The sequence below is a fragment of the Gorilla gorilla genome, chromosome 15 (genome assembly GCF_029281585.2).
Source record: "Gorilla gorilla gorilla isolate KB3781 chromosome 15, NHGRI_mGorGor1-v2.1_pri, whole genome shotgun sequence".
Classification (NCBI taxonomy): Eukaryota; Metazoa; Chordata; class Mammalia; order Primates; family Hominidae; genus Gorilla; species Gorilla gorilla.
In genome coordinates this window covers 105,329,036-105,356,602 of record NC_073239.2, presented here as the reverse complement: position 1 = coordinate 105,356,602, position 27,567 = coordinate 105,329,036, and the positions used below count along the sequence as shown (strand labels likewise).

General features: G+C 37.6%; 1 protein-coding gene across 14 annotated transcripts in view; it reads right to left on the bottom strand.

Annotated features, from left to right (window-relative positions):
* Positions 1-27,238, bottom strand: part of SPATA7 (spermatogenesis associated 7) — a 48,416-nt gene extending 21,178 nt beyond the window's left edge. For 3 of the 14 annotated variants that reach the window (XM_019010093.4, XM_055361807.2, XM_055361808.2), the window contains exons 1-5: positions 26,856-27,048; positions 21,233-21,307; positions 19,213-19,308; positions 16,506-16,553; positions 245-378 (exon numbers count right to left, since the gene is read on the bottom strand). In XM_019010093.4, the coding sequence (XP_018865638.3) occupies positions 245-378; positions 16,506-16,553; positions 19,213-19,308; positions 21,233-21,307; positions 26,856-26,874 (372 nt within the window). In that variant the 5' untranslated portion in view covers positions 26,875-27,048. Of the gene's footprint in view, positions 1-244; positions 379-1,817; positions 1,883-16,505; positions 16,554-19,212; positions 19,309-21,232; positions 21,308-26,855 lie in introns of those variants that run through there. The other 11 variants (XM_019010094.4, XM_019010097.3, XM_019010096.3 and 8 more) reach the window with 11 other exon arrangements.
* Between the last annotated feature and the right edge of the window lie 329 nt (positions 27,239-27,567).

Below are 27,567 nucleotides of genomic sequence, written 5' to 3'. Positions count from 1 at the left end.
CTTCAGTTAATAAAGTTTCAGCAGAACACGGCTATCCCCATTTATTTATGTACTGTCTATGTCCGCCTTCCAATGGCAGAGTAGTTGTGACAGAGAGGCCTGAAAAGCCTTTTAAAATATTAACTATCTGGATCTTTACAGGAAAAACTTGCTGACCCTAAACTATAATAAACAAAGTCAGATTGTACCACTAAAGAAGTACCTTAGAAACATTTGCTTTTAAAAAATAAAAATACTATCTTACCTTTTGTAAGGTATTAGAAAGTGACTTGGAATTATTTTTATAATTGGCTCGCATTGCAGTTTTAGTTAATTTGAACTCTTTTTCACATCGTGCTAATTCCTTTTTGAGTTTCTCTCTTCGTTGTTGGTCTGCATCTAAAAGGGTAAACAAATCTTTCAAAATATGGAACAAAATAGAAAATTGGTTTTTTGGTCTTGTTAGAGTAATAAATGGAACATTTTTCTTGGTAAAATGTTATGATATGTAAATAAAAATCCATTTATTTTTCTATATAAAGAGTTACTAACACATTTTAAAAATTATTTCTTTCACATGTGCCTCTAGATATTAACTAACACATTTAGTTTACAGAAATTCTAAATGGATTAACTATTTAAATAATACAAACAATGTAGTGAGATCTGTGTAGTTACCAAAAAAAAAAAAAAAAAGACTGCCAACAAGATATGACAAACTGGCCAAGCCTAAGGGCATAAGAAAGCAATTCTTAGCAGTTATTCACAGAGATATGAAGGTTACAAATGCTTAACCATGTTATTTACGACTATGTAATCACCAAATACTAAGCTTCACAAACAAAGAAGAAATAAAGTCTTTCCTGACAAGCAAACGCTAAAGGAATTTGTTATATCTAGACCTAGTGTGTTAGGCTGTTCTTGCATTGCTATTAGAAATACCCAAGACTGGGTAATTTATAAGGAAAGAGGTTTAATTGGCTCATGATTCTGCAGGCTGTACAGGAAGCACAATGCCAGCATCTGCTTCAGGGGAGACCACAGGAAGCTTTTGCTCATGGTGGAAGGCAAAGAGGGAATGTGCATTTCATATGGCAAGAATGAGAGGGGAAGGCTGTGGGGGTATACACTTTTAAACAACCAGATCTTGCAAGAACCCACTCACTATCACAAGGACAGCATCAAGGGGGTGGCGCTAAGCCATTCATGAGAAATTCACAGACATGGTCCAATCACCTCCCATCAGGCGCCAACTCCAACATTAGGGGTTACATTTCAATGTGACATTTGGGTGGGGACAAATACCCAAACTACATCACCTAGCCTATAAGAAATGCTCAAGGAAGTTCTAAACATGCACACATAAGAATGATACTCACTACCAAAAAAGAACACATAAATACAGAGGTTCACAAATACTATAAAGCAAATACGCAACCAAGACTACAAAGCAACCAGCAAACACCACCATGACAGGATCAAACCTCACATATCAATATTAACTTTGAATGTAAGTGGTCTAAATGTACCCACTTAAAAGGCACAGAGTGGCAAGAACCACTTTTTTATTTTTTTATTTAAAAAATAAAATAATATTTTATTTAAAAAAAAAACAAAACAAGACCTAACCTTCTACTATCTTCAAGAGGCCCATCACACATGTAATGACACCTATAGGCCTGAAGTAAAGTGATGAAGAAAGACCTATCATGCAAACAGTAAATAGAAGAGCAGGGGTTGCTATTCTTGGATCAGATAAAACAGACTTTAAACCAACAGCAATAAGGACAAAGATGGGCATTACATAATGATGAGGGATTCAATTCCACAAGACTTACCTATCCTAGGTATATTTGCACCCAACACTGGAGCACCCAGATTCATACAATAAGTACTTCTAGACCTATGAAAAGATTTAGACAGCCACACATTAATAATGGGGGACTTCAACATCCCACTGGCAGTGTTAGATAGACCCTCAAAGCAGAAAACTAACAAAGAAATTCTGGATTTAAATTTGACACCTGACCAACTGGACCTAATAGACATCTACAGAAGAATACTCCACCCAACAACCACAGAATAAACATTCTTCTCATCTGCATGTGGAACATACTCTAAGATCAACCACATGCTCTAAGACAAAGCAAGTTTCAATAAATGTAAAAAAATTGAAACCACGTCAAACATATTTTTGGACCACAGTGGAAAAAAAGGTAGAAATCAATACCAAGAGTATTCCTCAAAACCACATAATTTTACATGGAAATTAAACCAACTTGCTCCTGAATGACTTTTGGGTAAACAACAGAAGGTGAAATTTAAAAAAAAAAAAACTCTTTGAAATAAATAAAAACAGAAACACAACATACCAAAATTTCTGGGATGCAGCAAAAGCAGTGTTAAGAGGCAAGTTTACAGTGCTAAATACCTACATCAAGAAGATAGAAAGATCTCAAATTAACAATCTAACATTGCAACCAGAGGAAGTAGAATAACAAGAACTAATCCCAAAGCTAGTAGTAGAAAATAATTATCTAAAAGCAGAAATAATTGAAATTGAGATTCCAAAATCCATATAAATGTTCAATGAAACAAAAAGTTGGTTTTTTGAAAGGATAAACAGATCAACAGACTGTTAGCAAGATTAACAAAGATAAAAGAGAAGATCCAAATAAGTACAACCAGATATGACAAAGGCAACATTACAACAGATCCCACAGAAATAGAAAAGATCCTTAGAAACTATTAAGAAGACTTCTATGCATAGAAACTAGGAAATCTAGAGGAAATAGATAAATTTCTGGAAACATACAATTTCCCAATATTGAATTCAGAAGAAATTGAAACCCTGAAGAGACCAATACTGAGTTCCAAAATCGAACCAGTAATAAAAAAAACCTACCAACCATAAAAAGCCCTGGACCAGAAAGATTCACAGCCAAATTCTACCAGACATACCAATAGTTGGTATTAATCCTACTGAAACTATTCCAAAAACTTGAGGAAGGACTCTTCCCTAACTCATTCTATGAAACCCAATCTATGAAACCAGCATAATTCTAACACCAAAATCTGGTAAAGACGCACCAAAAACGAAAGCTATAGGCCAATATCCCTGATGAACACAGACACAAAAATGCTCAACAAATAGTAGCAAACTGAATCCAATGGCACATCAAAAAGTTAATAAACCACAGTCAAGTAGGCTTCATTCCTGGAAAGAAAGGCTGGTTCAACATATGCAAATCAATAAATGCGATTCACCATATAAACAGAATTAAAAACAAAAACCTTATGATCATCTCAACAGATGTAGCAAAAACCTTCAATAAAATCTAGCAATCCTTCATGATTAAAAAAAAAACCCCTCAACAAATTAGGCATCAAAAGAACATACCTCAAAATAATAAGAGCCATCTATGACAAGCTCACAGCCAACATCATACTGAATGGGCAAAAGCTGGAAGCATTCCTCTTTTGAACTGGAACAGCATAAGGATGCCCACTATCACCACTCTTATTCAACATACTACTGGAGTCCTAGCCAGAGTAATTAGGCAAGAGAAAGAAATAAAACACATCCAAATTGGAAAAGTAGTAGTCAAATTATCTCTTTCCTGATGATATGATTCTATAATTAGAAAACCCTAAAGATGCTGCCAAAAGGCTTCTTGAACTAATAAATGATTCCAGTAAAGTTTTAGGATACAAAATCAATGTGCAAAAATCAGTAGCATTTCTATACACCAATGATATTCAAGCTGAGAGCCAAATCAAGAACACAATCTCATTTACAATAGTTACACACACAAAATAAAATACCTAGGAAAATATCTAAGGAGGTGAAGGATATCTGAAAGAATTACAAAACACTGCTGAAAGAAATCAGAGCTGACACACACAAACGGAAAAACATTCCATGTTCGTGGATTGGAAGAGTCAATATCATTAAAATGTCCATACTGCCCAAAGCAATCTAGAGATTCAACACTATTCCTATCAAACTACTCACATCATTTTTCACAGAAATTGAAAATACTATTCTAAAATTTATATGGAACCAAAAAAGAGCAGTCCTAAGCAAAAAGAACAAAACTGGAGGCATCACATTACCCGACTTCAAACTACACTACAAGGCCACAAGATGGATTAAAGATTTAAATATAAGACCTAAAACTATAAAAATTCTATAAGAAAACCTAGGATATACTCTGCTGGACATTGGCCTTGGCAAAGAATTTGTGACCAAGTCCTCAAAAGCAATTGCAACAAAAACAAAAATTGACAAGTGAGACCTAATTAAAGAGCTTGTGCAATGCAAAAGAAACTATCAACAGAGTAAACAGACAACCAACAGAATGGGAGAATATATTTGTAAACTATGCATCTGACAAAAAACTAATATCAAGAATTGTGATGGCTAATACTGAATGTCAACTTGATTGGATTGAAGGATGCAAAGTATTGGTACTGGGTATATCTGTGAGGGTGTTGACAAAGGAGATTAACATTTGAGTCAGTGGGTTGGGGAAGGCAGACCCACCCTTAATCTGGGTGGGCACCATCCAATCAGCTGAGAGCGAATATAAAGCAGGCAGAAAAACGTGAAGGGTTGAGGCTGGCCTACCCTCACAGCCTTCGTCTTCCTCCTGTGCTGGATGCTTCCTGCCCTCAAACATCAGACTCCAAATTCTTCAGTTTTGGAACTCAGACTGGCTCTCCTTGCTCCTCAGCCTGCAGACGGCCTATTGTGGGGCCTTGTGATCATGTGAGTTAATACTTAATAAACTCCCCTTTATATATATATTCCATTAGTTCTGTCCCTCTAGAGAACCCTAATACAAGAATCTATGAGGAACTAAAAAAAAAAAAAAAAGCAAGAAGAAAAACAAATAACCCCATTACAAAGTGAGAAAAGGACATAGACACTTATCAAAAGAAGACATACAAGCAGCCAACAAATAAAAAAGTACTCAACATCACCAATCATCAGAGAAATGCAAATAAAATCACAATGAGATACTATTTCATACCAGCCAGAATGGCTATTACTAAGAAGTCAAAAAATAGTAGATGTTGGCAAGGCTGCGGGGAAAAAGGAATTACACACCGTTCTTGGGAATGTGAGTTCAGCCACTCAGGAAAGCTGAAGACTGAGCCACTAAGGAAAGTTTGAAGACTTCTCAAATAACTAAAAATAGACCTACCATTCAACCCAGCAATCCCATTACTATGTATAACCCCCCCCCCAAAAAAATCATTCTACCAAAAAGACACACGCCCTCATATCCACCACAGCACTATCCACAATAGCAAAGATATGGAATCAACCTGGGTGTCCATTAATGGTGAACTGGATAAAGAAAATGTGGTACATATACAGGATGAAATACTGTATATGTGCAGCCCACGGAGGGCAAGCTGAAGCAGGGTGTGGTGTTGCCTCACCCAGGAAGCGCAAGGGGTAGGGGAACTCCTTCCCCTAGCCAAGGGAAGCCATGAGGGACTATCCTGTGAGGAACGGTGCACTGCGGCCCAGATACTATGCTTTACCCATGGTCTTTGCAACCCACGGACCAGGAGATTCCCTCAGGTGCCTACACCACCAAGGCCCTGGGTTTCAAGCACAAAACTGGGTGGCTGTTTGGGCAGACACTGAGCTAGCAATAGGAGTTTTTTTCCATACCCCAGTGGCGACTGGAATGCCAGTGAGGCAGAACCATTCACTCCCCTGGAAAGGGGGCTGAAGCCAGGGAGGCGAATGGTCTAGCTCAGCGGATCCCACCCCATGGAACCCAGCTAGCTAAGATCCACTGGCTTGAAATTCTCCCTGCCAGCACAGCAGTCTGAAGTTGACCTGGGACTCTAGAGCTTGGTGGGGGAGGGGCATCCACCATTATTGAGGCTTGAGTAGGTGGTTTTTCCCTCACAGTGTAAACAGAGCCACCAGGAAGTTCAGACTGGGCGGAGCCCACCACAGCTCCACAAGGCCACTGTAGCCAGACTGCCTCTCTAGATTCCTCCTCTCTGGGCAGGGCATCTCTGAAAGAAAGGCAGCAGCCTCCATCAGGGGCTTATAGATAAAACTCCTGTCTCCCTGGGACAGAGCACCTGGGAGAAGGGGTGGCTGTGGGCACAGCTTCAGCAGACTTAAATGTTCCTGCCTGCCAGCTCTGAAGAGAGCGGCGGATCTCCCAGCTGGCGCTTGAGCTCTGCTAAGGGACAGACTGCCTCCTCAGGTGGGTCCCTGACCCCCATGCCTCCCAGCAGGGGTTGACAGACACCTCAAACAGGAGAGCTCCGGCTGGCATCTGTTGGGTGCCCCTCTGGGACGAAGCTTCCTGAAGGAAAAACAGGCAGCAATCTTTGCTGTTCTGCAGCCTCCGCTGGTGATACCTAGGCAAACAGAGTCTGGAGTGGACCTCCAGCAAACTACAGCAGACCTGCAGCAGAGAAGCCTCACTGTTAGAAGGAAAACTAACAAACAGAAAGGAATAGCATCAACATCAACAAAAAGGACATCCACACAGAGACCCCATCCAAAGATCACCAACAGCAAAGACCAAAAGTAGATAAATACATGAAGATGAGGAAAAAACAGTGCAAAAAGGTTTAAAATTCCAAAAACCAGAACGCCTCTTCTCCTCCAAAGGATCACAACTCCTCGCCAGCAAGGGAACAAAAAACGCAGGGGTTGCAATACTAGTCTCTGAAAAAAACAGACTTTAAACCAACAAAGATTAAAAAAAACACAAAGAAGGGCATTACATAATGGTAAAGGGATCAATGCAACAAGAAGAGCTAACTATCCTAAATACATATGCACCCAATACAGGAGCACCCAGGTTCATAAACCAAGTTCTTGAGACCTACAAAGAGACTTAGACTGCCACACAATAATAGTGGGAGACTTTATCACCCCACTGTCAATATTAAAGAGATCAACAAGACAGAAAATTAACAAGGATATTCAGGACTTGAACTCAGCTCTGGACCAAGCAGACCTACTAGACATCTACAGAACTCTCCATCCCTAATCAACAGAATATACATTCTTCTCAGCACCATATCGCATTTATTCCAAAATTGACCACATAATTGGAAGTAAAACACTCCTCAGCAATTGCAAAAGAACGGAAATCATAACAAACAGTCTCTCAGATCACAGTGCAATCAAATTAGAACTCAGGATTAACAAACTCACTCAAAGCCACACAACTACATGTAAACTGAACAACCTGCTCCTGAATAACTACCGGGTAAATAACAAAATTAAGGTAGAAATAAATAAGTTATTTGAAACCAATGAGAACAAAGACACAATGTACCAGAATCTCTGGGACACAGCTAAAGCAGTGTTTAGAGGGATATTTATAGCACTAAATGCCCACAGGAGAAAGTGGGAAAGATCTAAAATCGACACCCTAACATCACAATTTAAAGAACTAGAGGAGCGAGAGCAAATTAACTCAAAAGCTAGCAGAAGACAAGAAATAACCAAGATCAGAGCAGAAATGAAGGAGATACAGATGTGAAAAACCCTTCAAAAAATCAATAAATCCAGGAGCTGTTTTTTTGAAAAGATGAACAAAATAGATAGACCACTAGCCAGACTAATAAAGAAGAAAACAGAGAATCAAAAAGGCACAATAAAAAACGACAAAGGGGATATCACCACTGAGGAGCCTCTATATTGATTTGCCTAATGGCTGTACCAACTTACATTCCTAGCAACAGTGCACAAGGGTTCCCTTTCCTCCACATCCTTGCCAACACTTGTTACATGTTGTCTTTTTGATAGCCATTCTCACAGGTGTGAGTGATATCTCATTAAGGTTTTGATGTGCATTTCCCTGATAATTAGTAATGTTAAGCACCTTTTCATACACTTATTGGCCACTTGTATGTCTTCCTTTGAGAATGTCTACTCAGGTCCTTCATGCATTTTTATAGCAAGGTTTTGGGTTTTTTTTTTTTTTTTTGCTATTGAGTTGTACTTATTACTTACATAGTTGGGATATTAACCTCTTATCAGATACATGGTTTGCAAATATTTCCTCCCATTCTGTAAGTTGCCTATGCACTCTGTTGATTGTTTCCTTTGCTGTACAAAAGCTTTTGAGTTTGGTGAATTCCACTTGTCTATTTTTGCTTTTGTTGCCTGGCTTTCAGAGTCATATCCAAAAATATTATTGCCCAGACTAAAGCCAAGAAGCTTTTTTTCTATGTTCTCTTCTAGTAGTTTTATGGATTAGGACCTTATATTTAAGTTTTTTAATCCATTTTGAGCTGATTTTTGTATGAGTTGATTTTTGTCTATGGTTTAAGAGTTCATTTTCATACTTCTGCATGGGACTATCCAGGTTTCCCAGAGTCAGTCATTGATGACACTATCCTTTCCCCATTGTGTGTGTTTGGTACCCTTTTGAAGATCAGTTGACTATAAATACATGGATTTATTTCTGGGTTCTCCATTCTTTTCCATTGGTCTGATATGTGTTTTTATGCCAGTTCCAAACTGTTTTGATTATTGTAGCTTTGAAATATATTTTGAAATTTAGAAAGTGTGATTTCTCCAGCCTTGTTTTTCTTGCTCAAGATTGTTTTATTTGTGGTCTTTTGTGGTCCCACATGAATTTTACGATTGTTTGTTCTATTTCTGTAAAGAACGTCTTTGGGATTTCTATAGGGATTGCAGTGAATTTATAGAATACTTTGGGTAGTACAAAAATTATAACAATATTAATTATTCCAATTCATAAGTATAGATGTCTTCCATTTATCTGTGTCTTCTAAAATTTCCTTTATTGATGTTTTATAGTTTTCAGTGTACAAGTTTTCAACCTTTTTGTTTAAGGTTATTCCTAAGCATTTTATCCTTTCTGTTGCTGTTGCAAATGGCATTGTTTTCTTAATTTCCTTTTCAGACAGTTGTTTGTGTACAGAAATGCCACTGGTTTTTGTACATTGATTTTGTATCCTAAAACTATATTGAATTTATTGCAACAGTTCTTTTTTATTGGGCATTAGGGTATTCTACATATATATCATCACAAACAGAAGTAACCTTACTTTTTTTTTTTTTTTTTGAGACAGGGTCTTTCTCTGTTGCCCAAGCTGGAACTCAGTGGCACGGTCAAAGCCCACTGTGACCTTGAATTCCTGGGCTCAAGTGATCCTCCTGCCTCAGCCTCCAATGTAGCTAGGACTACAGGTATGTGTCACCATGCCTGGTTAATTTTTAGTCTTTTTATTTTGTAGAGGCATGGTCTTACTATGTTGCCCAGGCTGGCCACTCCTGGCCTCAAGTGATCTCCCCACCTTGGTCCCCCAAAGTATTGCAATTACAGGAGTGAACCACCACACCCAGCTTTACTGCTTTCTTTCTAATTCGTATGCCTTTTATTTCTTTTTCTTGTCTAATTGCTCTGGCTAGGACTTCCAATACTATGTTAAACAGAAGTGGCAAAAGTGAGGAATCCTTGCCTTATACCAGATCTTAGAGGAAAAGCTTTGTTTTTCTTCATTAAGCATCATGTTACCTGTGGGATTTTCATATATAGCTTTCATGCTGTTGAAGTAAGTTCCTTCTATTCCTGTTTTGTTGAGAGTTTATCATGAATGGATGCTGAATTTTGTCAAATGGTTTTTCTGCATGTATTGAGATGATTGTGTGGTTTTTAATCTTTCACTGTGTTACTGTGGTATATCAATTGTGCATATATTGAACCACCTTTGTATCCCAGGGATAAATCTGACTTGGTCATGGTGTTTGATTCTTTTAACATGCAGTTGAATTCAGTTTGCTGGTATTTTACTGAAGATTTCTGCACTTATATTAATCAGATATACTGGCCTGTAGCTTTCTTTTCTTGTGGTGTCTTTGTTTGGTTTTGGCATCAGGGTGGTGCTAGCCTCATAAAATGAGTTTGGAGGTATTCCCACTTCTATTTTTATAAAAGTTTAAGAAGGACTCGTGCTATCCTTTCTTTGAATGTTTGGTAGATTTACCTATGAAGATATCTGGTCCTGGGCTATTCTTTGTTGGGAAGTTGTTTTTTAATTTTTATTTTTTTGAGATTTTATCCCATTCTGTCACCCAGGCTGGAGTGCAGTGGCATGATCTCAGCTCACTGCAACCTCCACCTCCTGGATTCAAGTGATTCTCCTGCCTCAGCCTCCTGAGTAGCTGGGATTACAGGTGCGCAACACCACACCTGGCTAATTTTTTGTATTTTTCAGTAGAGTCGGGGTTTCACCATGTTGGCCAGAGGGTCTTGAACTCCTGACCTCAAGTGATCTGCCTGTCTTGGCCTCCCAAAGTGCTGGGATTACAGGCATGAGCCACCACATCTGGCCTCTGTTGGGAAGTTTTTGATTACTGATTCAATCTCCTTTTTTCTATTGGTCTATTCAGGATATTTCTTCTTGATTCAGTTTTTGAAGGTTGTATGTTTCTAGGGATTTACCGAGGTGGGCTTAGTTTATTCTTCTTTTTCTAGTTCCTTGAGGTATACAGTTGAGTTGTTTGAGATCCCCTCTTTTAATGTAAGTATTCATCACTATAAACCACTCTCTTAGTACTAATTTTGCTGCATTCTGTAAGTTTTGGTATATTGTGGTTTTGTTTTCCTTTGCCTCAAGATATCAAAATTCTGTTTTTATTTCTTCTTTGACTCAATGCTTGTTCAAGAATGTGTTTAGTTGCCATGTATTTGTGAATTTCCCATTTTCTTACTGCTATTAATTATTAGTTTTATTTCATTCTGGTTGAAAAAGATACTTGAAATGATTTTTATCTTCTTAAATATGTTACGTCTGATTTTGTGGCCTAATATGAGATCTATTCTGAAGAAGGTTTCATGTGCACTTGAGGAGTGCGTATTCTTCAATACGGTGTAAAGGTCTGTATATATCTGTTAAATTCCTTTGGTCTATTATGTTGTTCAAGTCAGCGGTTTAAATGATTTCTGTCTGGGTATTATAATGTGTATCCATTATTGAAAGTGGATTATTGAAGTCTTCTATTATTGTATTAAAGTCAATTTCTCCCTCAGATTTGTCCACAATTGCTTGATATATTTAGGAGTTCTGACGTTGGGTATGTAGATAATTGTTACATCTTCCTGTTAAGTTGACCCTTTAAAAATTATATAATGGCTGTCATTGTCTCTAGAGATCATTTTAAGGCCAGGCACAGTGGCTCACGCCTGTAATCCCAGCACTTTGGGAGGCTAAGGCGGGTGGATCACGAGCTCAGGAGTTCGAGACCAGCCTGTTAAACATAGTGAAACCCCGTCTCTACTAAAAATACAAAAATTAGCCTGGCATGGTGGCACACACCTGTAGTACCAGCTGCTTGGGATGCTGAGGCAGTAGAATCACTTGAATCCGGGAGGCAGAGGTTGTGGTGAGCCGAGATTGCACCACTGCACTCCAGCCTGGGAAAAAGAGCAGGACTTCATCTCAAAACAAAAAAAAAGGAGATCATTTTAAGTCTATTTTGGTAAGTATAGCAACACTTGATTTTTTTTTTGGTTATCATTTGCATGGAATATCCTTCACTTTCAGCATATACGTGCATAATACTGGATCTTTTAATTTTATTCATTGAGCCACTCTATGCCTTTGATTGAGAAGTTTAAACCTTTTACATTTAAATAAGTTTTTGATAAGTGAGAACTTACTATTGCCACTTTATTAGTTGATTTTGTTTTGCAATTGTTCTGTTCCTCTACTCTTCTCTTTGTTATTTTAAGCTTTTTTGGGAGTGATTTATCTTGATTCTTTTTTATGTGTCTATTAAGTTTTTTTCTTTGTGGTTACCCTATTTGCATAAAATGTGTTGTAGTTGTAACCATCTATTTTATGTTGATAATAACTTCAACTGCATACAAAACTCCACACTTTTTTTTTTTGAGACAGGGTCTCACTCTGTCACCCACTGTGGAGTGCAGTGGTGTGATCATGGCTCACAGCAGCCTCGACCTCCCTGGGCTCAGGTGATCTTCCCACCTCAGCCTCCTGAGTTGCTGGGACCACAGGCACACATCACTATGCCCAGCAAATCTTTTGTATTTTTTGTAGAGATGGGGTTTTGCCAGGTAGCCCAGGCTGGTCTTGAACTCTTGGGCTCAAGTGATCCACCTGCCTCAACCTCCCAAGGTGCTAGGATCACAAGCGTGAGCCACCATGCCTGGCCAACTCTACACTTTTATTCCCTCTTCCAATACTTTGTATTCTTGTAGTGAGACATTACTTCTTTTTATATTGTGCATCTGTTAAACTTTTGTGGTTATAGTTATTTTTAATATTGTTGTCTTTTAATTTTTATATTAGTGTTTTTTTAAAAAAACAGAAATGTTAACACTTATACATCTACATGTGGGCCCTGCAGAAAATCCTAAACGGGACCCAAACCATATGAAGTTCTCCTTTAAAGAAAGCAATTATCTCAATATTTAATAAAACAGCATATATTAGAGTTTAACGTAATTTATGCACCACCATTACAGTGTTATGTTATTATATTTACCAGAAAGACTTATGCTTTCATATTGCTGGTCAACATGCTTTTGTTTCAATTTGAAGAAATCCTTCAAGCAATTCTTGTAAGTCAGGTCTAGTAGTGATGAACTTCCTCAGTTTTTGTTAGTTTGAGACTTTATCTCTTTTTCATTTTAATAAGTAGTTTTGTTAAGTAAAATATTCTTGGCAACTTCTTTTTCTTTCAGTATTTTGACTATATCATCCCACCTTCTCTTGGCTTGCAAGGTTGCTGTGAGAAACTAGCTGATGGTCTTGCACAGGATTCTGTATATGTTGCTTTTCTCATGCTACATTCAAAATTCTCCCTTTGTCTTTGACTTTTGACAATTACAATGTGTCTTGGAATAGACCTCTTTATGTTCAATCTATTTGGGATCCTTTGGGTTTTCTGAATCTAATCTATTTCCCTCGCTAGATATGGGAAGTTTCTCAGTCATTATTTCTTTAAATAAATTTTCTGCCAGTCTCTCCTTCTGAAACTCCCATAGTATGCATGGTTTGCTTGATGATATACCCTATTTCCCTAGGTTTTTTTCATTCTTTTTCAATTGTTTTTCTTCTCTGACTGAATAATTTCCAATTACCTGTCTTCAAGTTTCCTGATTATTCTACTTACCACGTCTGCAGTTAAAATCCTCTATTGTATTTTTCATTTCATTAATTGTATCCTTCAGCTTTAGAATTTCTATTTGCTTCTTTAAAAGTTTTCTTTGTTGAACTTATCATTTTGTTCATGTACTGTTTCCTTGATCTCTTTGAGTTGTCTATCTGTGCTCTCTTGCCAAGCTTCTTCAAAACAATTATTTTGAATTTTTGTCAGGCAATTCATAGATTTCTATTTCTTGGGGTTTGTTACTAGAAATTTATTGTGTTCCTTTGGTAGTGTCATGTTTCCTATATTTTTCTGTGTTCCATGTAGACATGCATTACTGTCTATGCATTTGAGGAAGTACTCACCTCTTCCAGACTTTAAGTACTGGCTTCAATAGGGAAATTATCCAACATATTACCTGTGGTGGGTGTGAGCCGACCAGCTCAGTGGGGTGTGCATCAGTGTCAGGTCTGAAGATACGTAGGGGTGCTGGGTCTGAGCAGGTTATGTGTGGTGGTGCCAGTCTGGGCTGGGAATGTGAAGGGTAAATTTGGATTTTAAACCCAAAAGTGTGGTTGAATAAGAGGATTAATATATATATTCAGGCTTTTTTTTTTCTTAAAAGGGGATAATTTTATTTTATATATCTATTTTTTTTTAGAAAATTAGTACCAGTATGAAAATTTTGCAAAGCTTTCCTAATTAAAGTTGACACACAGTTAAAGAGGATTATTTGCTTTCATGACAATTAGGTAAAACCAACTTAATTCAAATGATCCAGATATTTAAAGCATGTAAACACTGAACCAGTTTTGTGCTACAAAAAAGTTACTAATATGATACAGAAGAAAAAAATGTAAAGCACAGAAATTAAAAATCTGGAAGGGTCCTTAGAAATCATCTAATTACCTTTCATTTCACAAAAAAGGAAGGTCAGAGGTAAAAGGACTTGCCCATATAACTTGTATGTAGTGACCAAACTGGTCTTTAAAAATATGTACTAAGAAGTCTCTACTCTTGCCTAACATGCCTTTTTTCCTCCTTTAAAATTATTTGAATCTAATTTTCCTTCAAAAATATGACAGCCTACACGAAGGTTTGTTGCAAACATAAAAAGAATAGAAAAGGGAGAATACAAAGTGTCAAGCACAAGGCCTGAGACAGACACTGTGTTTGTAGCTATGACCTATAGCTGGTAGTTACTGTCTCCCCTACCTTCTATCTCTTCAACTAAGAAGATATACAAGCAGAGATGAGTTAACCATTCCTACTGTTTGTGATCTTTCCTAGATTGCACCCAAAAGGCATTTCCCTATCTATGCTTTTATTCATTTATCATTTATCATGAACTAACCTTAGGTTGATATTTACTTTTTTTTTTTTTTTTTTTTTGAGACAGAGTCTTGCACTGTTGCCCAGGCTGGAGTGCAGTGGCGTGATCTCGTCTCACTGCAAGCTCCGCCTCCTGGGTTCACGCCATTCTCCTGCCTCAGCCTCCCGAGTAGCTGGGACTACAGGTGCCTGCCACCATGCCCAGCTAATTTTTTGTACTTTTAGTAGAGACAGGGTTTCACTGTGTTAGCCAGGATAGTCTCGATCTCCTGACCTCATGATCTGCCCTCCTCGGCCTCCCAAAGTGCTGGGATTACAGGCATGAGCCACCGCGCCTGGCCGATATTTACTTTTTTAATGTAGAAATGTTTTCAAACTCTACATAAATTCAAATATTAACTTAGAAAACTTAGAAACTTCGAAAACACTGAACTTAAAATTTATAACACTGATTTTTATATGATTAATAAGACAATCAAAGGCTGTGACAGCCATGTTTTTTGCCTATTTTTAAAGGATACCTTTTTTTTTTTTTTTTTTTTTTTTTTTGAGACAGAGTCTTGCTCTCTCACCCAGGCTGGAGTGCAGTGATGCAATCTCTGCTCACTGCAAGCTCCACCTCCCGGGTTCATGCCATTCACCTGCCTCAGCCTCCAGAGTAGCTGGGACTACAGGCGCCCACCACCACGCCCAGCTAATTTTTTGTTTTTTAGTAGAGATGGGGTTTCACCATGTTAGCCAGGATGGTCTCGATCTCCTGACCTCGTGATCCGCCTGCCTCGGCCTCCCATAAAGTATACATTTCTTAATTGAAATCAAAAACAAAGGTTTCAAATGGTATTCTTCAGAAATTTTTAAACAGGGTTTTCAAATTTTTGGTCTGATGATTTAAAAATGAAGATAACTTGGTCAAAGGGTAGATATATAAGGATTCTATATATCCTGTGTCAATATTATGGGTTTTCTTTTTCCTTTTTTTTTTTCTTGAGACAGCATCTCACTGTCACCTAGGCCAGAGTGCAGTGGCATGATCATGGCTTACTGCAGCCTTGACCTCCCTGGCTCAAGTAATCTTCCCACCATAGCCTCCTGAGTAGCTGGGACCAGAGTTGCATGCCACCACATCCAGCTAATTTTTGTATTTTTTGAAGAGACAGGGTTTCACCATGTTGCCTAGGCTACTCTTAAATGCCTGGGCTCAAGTGATCCACTTGCCTCTGTCTCTCAAAGTGCTGATAATAGGTGTGAGCCACTGTGCCTGGGTATTTTTGGATAATTTTTAAGTTAGAAATGCTTTCTCAAAAGGCAATGTGTCAACACCTTTTAGTATGGCTACTATTAAACAAATAGAAAAAAGCAAGCGTTGGGGAGGACGTGGGGAAATCTGAATACTTGAGCATCATTAGTCATAATGGAAAATGGTGCAGCTGCTATAGAAAGCAATATATGGTCACTGGGTGCAGTGGCTCACGCCTACAATCCCAGCACTTTTATACTTGAGTATTTGTATACTCATGTCCATAGCAGTATAGTTTATTCACAACAGCCAAAAGGTGACTGTAACCCAAGTGTCCATTAATTGACGAATGCATAAGTAAAATGTGGTATATACACAGAATGGAATTTTATTCAGCCTTTAAAAAGGAGATTCTGACTCATTACGATATGGGTGAACCTTGAGGACATCATGCTAGGTGAAATAAGCCAGTCACAACAGAACAAACACGATATGATTCCACTTATATAAGGTACCTAAAATAGATTCATAGAGATAGTAAGTACAATTGGTGACAGTAGTCAAATTCATAGTGATAGAAAAGAATGTTGGTTTCCAGGGCCTATGGGAGGAAATTATTGTTTATGTGGCACAGGAATTTCAGTTTTGCAGTATAAAGAGAGTTCTGGAGGTAGTAGTTATCATTGTACCACAATATTAATGTACTTAATATTGAACTGGACACTTAAAAATGGTTAAGACAGTAAATTTTATGTTATGTATATTTACCTTAATTTTTTTTAAAAAAGGTAATAATGTCCAAAAATTACTTACACTTTATGCTGGTACTCATGCTTACTGGAACTGAGCAGTCTACTGCAGCTGAAAGAGAAAGTTAATAGTTTAATAATATTCTCAGTATTTATAAATGACAAATACCAAATGTGGAAATCACAAAATGTTCCAGACCTTGCAGCTGTTTATCCTACTTCTAGAGATGGAAAACACAATATCCTTGATTAAAAATACACTGTTGGGATTAATAACTCATTCGATACTGCAGAAGAAAATACTAGTGAACTTGAAGACATAGCAATATAAACTATTCAAAATGAAACAGACTTAACATACTTATAATGTAGTCCCAAAACAAGCTTGGGGAAAAAAAAACAAAATGGAAGACTTACACTACCTGATTTCAAGACTTACTGTAATGCTACAATAATTAAGGCAGTGTGGCATGGGGCTTAAAGATAGACATATAGATCAACAGAATCAAGGAGTTAAGTCCAGAAACAGACCCACACATATGGTCAACTGACTTTCAAAAAGTACTAGGACAATTAAATAGAGAAAAGATAACCTCTTCAACAAATGGTACTGGGAAATTTGGATATGAAGAGGCAAAACAACAAAACAAACAAAAAACCTCAAAACCCTTATATCATACCATACACAAAAACTAACTCAAAATGGATCGCAAATTTAAATGTAAGGGCTAAAACTTTAAAACTTCTAGAAGAAAACATATTAAGAAAATCTGAGTGACCTAAGGTTAGGCAAATATTTCTTGAACAGGTTATGAAAACAACTATAAAAAACTAAAAAACTAAACGATTTCATTATTTTCATGTCCCAAAATATTTTTCTTTTGTTTTTTTAGCCATTTAAAAATATAAGCAACATAAAATATAAACTAAAATTTAAAAACTTTAGCTATTTAAATGAGAAAATAATAAAAACTTAAAAGACATTAGTCAAAATTGGTGAAATTCAAATAAGGTCTGTAGTTAATGGGATTGCATCAATATTGATTTCCTGGTTTTGATAACTATACCATGGTTTTTAAGATTTTTAACATGAGTGGAAGAGCAGAGTACAGGGTATATGGTAACTCCCTATGCCATTTTTAAATGTTTATGTAAGTCTAAAAATTTCTCCAGAATACGAATTTTAACAAGAAAATGAAAACACCAGCTACAGATTGGGAAAAAAATATCTGCAAAACATATATCTGATATAGAATCTGTATATAAAGAAACTCACAACTTAATACTAAAGAGACAAACAACCCATTTTTAATAATGGGTAAAAGATTTGAACAGTCATTTCACCAAAGAAGATATACAGATGGGAAGTAATAAGGTAACATACTAGAAATCAGGGAAATGCAAACTAAAACTATGAAGTGATACTATTTCATATTCACTAGAATGGTTAAAAAAGGACTGTCAACACCAAGGGTTGGTAAGGCTGCAGAAGTAATGGAAATGGAAATGGTATATTCACTCTGGAAAACTGTAGTTTCTTACAAAATTAAACTTATACTTAATATATTACCTCACAGTTCTACTCCTGACACATAAATTTACCCGAGTGAAATGTAAACACATGCTCCAAAATTATATGTGAATGTTTATCGCAGCTTTATTCCTAATGGCCAAAAATGAGTCAAAACAATCCAAATGTTTAACAACTGGTGAATCATAAACAAATTGTGGTCTATTCATTAAATGAAATACTCCTTAACAATACAAAAGAATAAATGGTGGTACACAGAACAGCGTGAATTAGTCTCAAGATCATTAAGATAACTGAAAAAAGCCAGACCCAAAACGATACATGATTCCATTTCTATGAACTTATAGAAAAGGTAAAACTATAGGAGAAAGAGCAGATCAGTGGTTGCCAGGGATTTGTCAGGAGGGGACTGACGGCAAAGGACTAGGGGGAACTCTTTGAGGTAATGGACTTTTTCTATATCAAGGGTTTGCAAATTTTTTCTACAAAGGGCCAGGTAGTAAATGCTTCAGGATTTGCAGGGTGATACAGTATGTTACAACTGGTCAATTCTGCTTTTTAGTGTAAAAGCTGCCACAGACAATATGTAAAAGATTGAAAACGATTGTTTGTCTACGGATAACTAAATTTGAATTTCATGTCACAACATACTTTTTTTTAAATTTTTTGCTACCATTTAAAAATATGAACACCATTCTTAGTTCATGGGCTGTACAGAAACAGGTGGCAGGAGGGTTTGGCCTGAACGGTGTAGTTAGCTGATTCCTGTTTTACAGCATGGTTGTAGTAGTATTTATAAAAATGTGTTCATTTTTCAAAATATTTATCTGTACACATTATAATCAATGCATTTTATAATGTAAGTTTTATCTCAATAAAGCTGACAAAAGAAAAAAATTAAACAGAAAAATAGCATCTTCTTTGTGCAACTTCTATAGATGTGTAAACAAAAAAGCAGATTATATATTTTCATATTAAAAGCAATATCTAACAAAATATTATTAGCAATAGAGATAAAATGAAATAAAATAGGCATTATATAGATTTCAAATATAGTTAACAAAAATGGGTATGAATTTGCTAAGTACCTAGAGTTAATAGTTTGTATCACACTAAACCAAACAAATACAAATCCTCTCATATATATAAGGTATTCATTTTTGCTACAGATATATTTTAATGAGAAGTGAAGCTGGAGGTTTAAATTGAGTACAGAGAGTTCACATTTGCACATTTTTACCTTTGGCTGAAAGGATTTTATTATAGTGAACAGCCATGTGATTCTTGACCAGCTGGAGAGTGCTTAGTCTGAGAGAAGAGGAGTCAGTGCAAAAAGCTAAAAATTAAAACATAATCATTATATATTTAAAACTAATATAAAAATCATGAGATAAACAAGGCACTGATTATTTAACTCATTCTTATAAAATGTTCTGAAATTCAACCAGAGATATTGATATATGACATTGTGATGTGAAGCTTTAATCTTGCACTGATAATGCCAATGAGCGATTGACCATTTGTGTTCAAACCTTCCTGAGAATAAAATTTTTACAAGCCTGAGACTCTGGGGAAGAGATTCTAGGATACGATCTGTCATTACATTTACAGAACTATTTTTTTTTGACAGCTCTCAATCTTGTAACTAAGGATGTTTAGCTGCTTGCTTAATTAGTTACCATTGTTAATACTTAATCAACGGAATTTCAGAAATTCAATGACTACCAAATCCCAAAACCCTACATACAAAAATTCTATTCCAAGAAGCAAATTTCTAACTCAAACCTGAAAACAAGATCTACATATCAGTTTACTACATTCTTTTTGAAGTACTAAAACTATCTTATAACAAGTGTAATCGCAAAGAAATTCCATGACATTAAACTCCTTGGTCCTCATTCAAACTGTTTAAAAGAAATCTTAGAAATAGTTAAGCACTTACATACAAGTATAAAATATAAATATAGGCAAAGCTTTTTTAAACATTAAAAACAGTTTTTGAGAAGTAATACATGCAATGTGGTTAAAAAAATTCAACAGCTAAATTGGCGTATGGAGTTTGAAAAAGAAGTGATTTCTCTACCCTGACCTTTAGTCTTCCTTCCCAGAAATATACTATGTTACTGTTTAAATGCATCCTTCCAGAGACTCTGTGCATAATATAAGCCTATGCAATAATTACGAGCTTGATGCTACTACTAAAAATATTTACTGAATAAATGTCATTTACCATGCATTGTTCTAAACTTTTTATATGTATAAACTTATCTAGTCATTATTATTATCATTTAATCGAAGTGAAAACTGAGGCACAGAGATATGAGTTACATCTTCAAGGTTACACTGCTGATAAAGGATGCAGCTTCCATGTGACCCAAGGCAGCCTCATACTTAAAACCACCATACCTATACCAGCTCCATACATATATTCTTTAAAAGAAAGTTAGCAAACTTTACATATTGTTCTTTATCCTGATTTCTATGTATGTATATTTTAAATCTAGTTTCAACTTTTTATTTAAAATTTAGTTTTTAAAGTTTATCATTATGGCCATATATGTTACATACATATATAGCCACAATCATAAACTTTAAAAAATACACTGTAATACAAAGAAATAAGTGAGGCAACTGAAAATGAGATCCTTCCACCACATTTGGAGGTAACAGTATCAAAGATTTTTCCTGTAAATAAGGAAAATAAGGCTTTAATTATTTTGCCTAAGGACATAGCCTTATACTTCTTAGGTATAATTACAAAAATTTATTTTAAAACCTACCTTAAAAATGTACCTTGAAAGCTTTAAAATACAAAAATATCACAGCACCTAGAAATCCAGTTGGATAAAGAGGCCCACAGGCCTTTGCTCCTAATAGGAAATGTATTATTCAAGTGCTCTTTTTCTCTGCACAGCTTTTCCTTTTCAGTGCTTGCGTCTTTAATACCTGCTACTTACCATTTTAACAAGGCAGGCATGCCTTAAATCAGGGTAGTTTCCTGGCAAAAGTAGAGCTGGGCTGCTGTAGCAGCTGGGAGCAGGAGACAGCCAAGTCCACATCCAGTGCACAATAATAGTTTGAAATCATAGACTCCAAAATTCTCTAATCTCAAGAACGCCTATATTTCATTAAAATTAATAATATGAAGTTCAAATATTCATCAAATGAAATAATTTTTCCATCATGTCATATAATTTGCCAGTAAAGGAAACACTCAGACAATCTTCTAACAAAGCTGCCATTTTAAGCACCTCACTTACCATTACTTTTGGTGCTCAAGTGTCCTTTAAATAGGCACGGTGGACCATATCTGGGAAGGACAGAGGTTGCTCTGACTTTCAACAAGAAAAAAAAATCATAAATTAGGATAAATGAAACACAACTTTTACAAAAACAACAATATTCAATATTTTTTAAATAATAAATTTATCACAAAATAATTTCTTTCCTAAAAGGTGATTGCGTTTTTAGTAGTAATCTCCAAAACAGGAAGTCTGAGTTACGGCATTAAATGTAATTTAATATGCAAAATATAAATGCTTTATCCCCCAAACAGAGATGTTTTAAGAGGGTAAGATGGCTAGTTTGCTATCAGGTGGGCTGTTAAAAGCTAAACAAGGAGGACGCGTAGAAAGTCTAGAAGATATATGGATGACTAAATATAGAAAAAAGAAGTATCGAGCTAGAAGAACTAATATCTAAGACCAGAGAACAAAGCTTGTCAGAATAGATTAAAACAGAAAAACAAACTGAGGTCAGAATATCCATGAAGCTCTTTCTATGTCACAGGTCAGAGTGCAGGAAGGAAAAAAATGTTTAGGACAATGCAAGTCAAAGTGATGCCATCTGAACTGGGAAAGAAGATAGTCATGAAATGAGCATAGCTTCTACCAAGAAAGAAGGAGGGTAAGACCTAAACATAAGAAAAAATACCAACAAACTCTCAGAAAAACCTCATTTCTCCAGATAGAAAGAACTGTGACTTTTTTCTTGTCCGGAATTCAATGCCTCTTCACCTGGAAATGACAACTCAACTTTCCTTTGGGCGGCTCTTCCCTTACTCTTAGCCCAGGTGGTTCAAAGAGAGCTGACCCCACTGTCAGGGTAAGGCATAGAACCCAAATTTGGACAGCTGTGTTGACAGCGTCAGCAATGCTATGCGATCCAAGTCCCACCATGAGATACACAATCCTGGGCCTTTGACAGGAACTATTAGGAAAGGTACTTTCATTTCACTGGGCTTGCTAAACCCAGTGAAGGGTCTAAGCAAGCCCTGTATTGCTGGTGGCCATCCTGAACCATATAAAGGAACCTGTCTGAGAATGAAGCCTACACAGTCAAGTGCAACCAAGATAGAAAGAGATTTCTTGGTGACGTCATTTGAGTACCTGAGGCCAACCATGTTTGAAGCTCTTCCTTCCCTAGACGTTTCTTTACATTAGCCAAAAAAAAAAAAAAAAAAAAAAATCCCATTTTAGCTTAAACCAGTATGAGTTGATTTCTTCATATGTAGTCAAAAGGCTAATTTATTGAGTGGTAACCCTGCCAGGCAGTGCTCCAAGCACTTTGCTGGTATAAATTCATTTAATCCTTACAATACTATAATTCTCCCTATTTTATAGATGAGGGTAATTGAAGCACAGAGGTTAAACTTGTAATTTGCCAAAGATTACACAAGAATGTGACAGATTTGGGATCTGAACCCAAGCAGTCTGTTTCCTGGGTCTTAATCATCACACTATCTTGAGCAATAACTGCTCAGTACTTGAACCATGCTCTAAGCAACTAAATCACGTGAAACAGACCAAGAAGATATCTCAACTGTATGTAGTTTATTCCCTCCAAATTCCATTCTATTCTATGTATGTTTCACTATAGGTCACAGAAAAAGGAAAAACAGGTATACCCAGAGAAGTGTGAAAGGATGAAAAGAGAATGAAAAAAGGTTGGAACCTAGTGATAATGCTCTGGATAGAAATGCTTCCCCACCCATCTGTAGGCGACAGCTGTGAACAAGGTGGTTAATATTTGGCCCCAGGAATCAATCCAGCTGCTCTTTAGCATAAGATGGTGATAAGAACAAACATGGAATTTAGATGTTCCTTGATGTCTATGTTCCCTTGTCTATTTACCATTAGATGTACACCAAGGCATATACTCATTGGTTTCTAATATTCCTATAGATAAATGTCATATTAAAAATGACAGAATTAGGGCTGAGCACAATGGCTCGTGCTTGTAATCCCAGCACTTTGGGAGACCGAGGCAGGCTGATCACCTAAGCCCAGAAGTTCAAAGACCAGCCTGGAGCCTGGACAACATGGCGAAACTCTAACTGCACAAAAAAATACAAAATTAGCTGGGTGTGGTGGTGTGTGCCTGTAGTCCCAGCTACACAGGAGGCTGAGATGGGAGGATGATTGAGCCCAGGAGGCTGCACTGCACTCCAGTCTGGGTAACAGAATAAGACCCTGTCTCGAAAAAAGAAAAAAGAAAGAGAAAGGAAAAAAAAAACCTAACAGAATTGAGGGGAGAAATAAGACGATTTAATTCATCTACCCTCTCATAGTTTCTGGTTCCTGCTTTGTGTCCTGTGTATAGGTCACATTTTCCTGTTTTTTGTTTTTTTGCATGACTTGCAATTTCTTTTTGTTGAAAAGTTAACATTTTAGGTAATATATTGTAGCAACTCTAGATACAGAATCCTCTCCTGAGCTTGTTTTCATTGTTGTTCACTTGTTTGTTTAGTGACTTGGCTAAGCAATTTATCAAAGTCTATTTCCCATGGAATGTGAAGCCTCCGATATCACTCCTTGGTGATGAAGCTTTGGGCACGTGCACAATCACGCCTTCTCTAATGAGGTCTGAACCCCAGTCTTTGGGAGAAACTCTTTCAAATTGTCCTTCTTTGAGTACTTTCCCTTAATTCTAGGTACCAAATACAGTTTTCTTATGTTTTTATTTTAATTAATTCATTAATTTTTTTTATATACTAGAGACAGGGTCTTGCTATGTTACCCAGGCTGATTACAAACCACTGACCTCAAGTGATGCTCCTGCCTCAGCCTCCTAAAATGCTGAGATTACAGGCATGAGCTGACACGCCCAGCCCCTTACCTCTTATAGTTACTCTTTTATGAAAGTATAACAATTCTTTAACTTTTCCTTGTATAAATCACTGTATGGTTTCTATCTCCTGACTGGACTGGACCCAGAATGAGCCAAAGGGGCATGGAGAAGTAGCCTCAAACCAAATGCCAAGGAAAAGAACATCATTCTCTAACTATTAGGACTAAAATCTTGTCAATGAGATTGAAGCTCTTAGTGGTGAAATTCACTGGTATATGAGAGTAGCCCATTTTCCTACACAATTTGATTAAAATAGCCAGAAGAAAGTCCAGTGAGGAAACATGAAAGTGTTTCTTGTGGCAGGGTTTCTCTGGAAAACCAAAGGTTTGGAAATCTACCATTGATAAGTGTCTCTATGAGACCAACAGATCAAAACAATTTTTTTTTTGAGATGGAGTCTTGCTCTGTTGCCCAGGCTGGAGTGCAGTGGCATGATCTTGGCTCACTGCAACCTCCCCCTCCCAGGTTCAAGTGATTCTCCTGCCTTAGCCTCCCGAGTAGCTGGGACTACAGGTGCACGCCACCATGCCTGGCTAATTTTTGTATTTTTTGGTGGAGACAGGGTTTAATTCTGTTGCCCAGGCTGGTCTCAAACTCCTGACCTCAAGTGATCCACCTGCCTCAGCCTCCCAGAGTGCTGGGAAAAAATTTTTTTCAAGTTACTTTCAGTAATATACTAATAAGTTGTCTCCTCTCCTTCCTAAAGGTCATTGATATCAGAGTGAATGGCAATTTGTTATTCTCAATCTTTTCTTCACCTTCCCCCATAGGAAGTTGGAAACCATGCCTTATATATACCTAGTCCAAGCCCCCATTTTATAAATAACTGAGGCCCAGGGACGTACAGTGACGTGCTGAAGACTACCTAGTTAGTTAGTAGGAAACAAAGATTACAAACAAGACTAACCGTTTTTCAGTCTGGTGCTGTACTATACCACCATTTAGAATGCTTGCCTTACAAAAGAACGTCTAAAACGTGATTACAGTAAGAGCATGACAAAAGATAATTTTTCTTTAGATGTTTTAATATTTTATGCTCTGAAATAACTAAAAGCACCTCCTAATGAAATCTAAGAAATTTATTCTCAATTAAGTATTTTACCTGTGTCTAAAATTATTTATGATTTCCTACTAATTTACAGTACATGAAAGCTGACTGCCCCAGTTATTTGCTGATTACATTTATTTTAAAAATTCAAAATAACAATATTTGACATTATCATATATTATTTCCTAAAAATGAAGCTAATTAAATTGTGCAAGTTGTAAAAATATAAACCTTTTTACATTTGGCATGAACCCAATTTTTAAAATAATTCAATAAACAAATACTGACAACTTACTAAATCTACTATACGCTAAATTTTACATATATCCTTTCCCCCTGCCCATCCCTACCATGGGACAGTAAGTAAATGCATTGGCTTCAGATTTATATTCTTCACCTAGATTCAAATCCTGTTCTGCCGCTGTGATCTTGGCAAGTTATTTGTGATCTTTTGCTTTAGTTTCTTCACTATGAAATAAGGCTAATGCCTATCAAGATATTTTTGTACATTAAATGAGATAATTTGGAAATAGTTCCTAGTACATAGCAAGGGTTTAATGTTAGTTTATGTGCAAAATTTCTTAAGATCATAAAGCGTTTTGATTTGCTTTTTCTGAAACCTAGGTTGGTGAAGTGTCAGAATACAGTTTGCTGATCAATGAATAGTTATCTCCTACATTCAGAGTAGCACTTATTTTGATCAATGACTATATAATAAAGGCAGAATCATTCAAAGAAAGACATCAAGGAATCATCTAGCAGCTTGGTTTAAAGGCAGTCTTTTAAATAGATAAAAACACTGAATTGGGAGGGGCGGGGAGTCTAAAGATTGCCTCATTTGACTCGAGGAAAGAATGATACTGGCTCAGAAAGTGTGAAAATGCAAATTATTTGGTTTGGGCCGATTTGTAGATATTTAAGATTGTATTTCCCCACCCCCAACCCCACCACATGATGTCCACCTGACTCAAGAAATCAGTAGAGAACAGGTGTATATGGTGATTATGGATTGCTGCTAAAACTGCAGTCCGCTGACCAGCAACACTGCATTACTTGGAATTTATTACAAATGCAAAATCTCAGCCACCCCCAAGGGACCTACTGAATCATAATCTGCATTTTAACATGACCCTGAGGGGATTCCTATTCACATAAAGTTACAGAAACCCTGGGTTACTCAGTAGCTTTGGGGGAGGTAGTTTGTTACTGGGAGATTTCGTATTTACTGACCACTTCAAATGCGCCAGGATCTTCTCTATATTATCTGCATTTAATCCTCAAGAACTCCATGGCCTGGGTATTTGACCCTCATGTTCAAGAGATGAGAAAACTGAGGGTCGTCTCCATGGAGAGCACAGGGGTTTGATTTGGGGCCCTGGGAGGTCTGACTCCAAAGACCAAACCTGGTTCCTCTGCCTGGGAGCTACTGAGGTTTTAAAGGCTGCACGACCCTGAGTTCAGGAGACAGGGGCCCCTGGTGTCAGGGCGACAAATTCAGGGCAAAGAAGCGGACCTGCGAGGCTGGCAAGCAGGCTCTCCCTCTTCCTTTGCGCAGGCCTGGGCAGCTCCAGGCAACACTGGCGACTCAGCCAGGGGTAGGAAGCGCCCAAGGGGCGGCCTTGCACTCGGCTGCCCGGACCCGAGGCTGGGAGCGCCGCCTGGAGCGAGGGGCGAGGCGGCGGTAGCCCCTGACAGCTGCCCTTTACCTCTCCGGCTGCCATCCATGCTTAGTCCTCTTGCAGCCGCCGTAGGGACACGCTGTATCCCCTTCGGTCCTTCCCGCGGCCGGGCCCAGCCCCAGCAGTGGAGGACTGGAAGAGAAGCCGACGGGGGCTGCAGCAGCAGGGAAACCGTCGCCAGGCCGTTGCTAAGGGCTGGGTCCAGTGAGTCGCTATTGTGACGTCACGGCGCAGGGGACGTGCGTTCCGCAGCCCCGCCTGCGGGGTACCCGGTACTAGGAGGACAGCTGCGGACGGAGAGACCTGGCGGGGAAGGTGCATCGAGCCCCAGTCTGTTGCTCTGGGATCCTGCCAGTCTTCCGCAGAGCGACCTCCTGTCAGGATCCGAGTCACCAGCACCTGGCAGGCTCTGTCCCTGCGGGAAGAGCAGGGAGAGGAGGTGGACTCATCTGGCATCCACGTCCCCTGGGTCCCGGAGAAAAGTGAAACACAAATGTTAGTTGAGGTCAGGGTAACATTTAACCAGTTCCAAATAATTAAATTTCAAAGCAGTCCGTAAACTTTTGGATTAGTGAAAATCCTAGGGGTGAAAAACATCTACATATTTACATCTTAATTCTTAACCTTAATAATAAGTTTGAATTTCCTTTCTGCTCGCCAAGCTTCCCCGCTCCTGTCCCTGCCTCCCTTTTATCGTTAAGTTTCAATCCATTTTTATTTATAATGGAAGAGAGCTGCA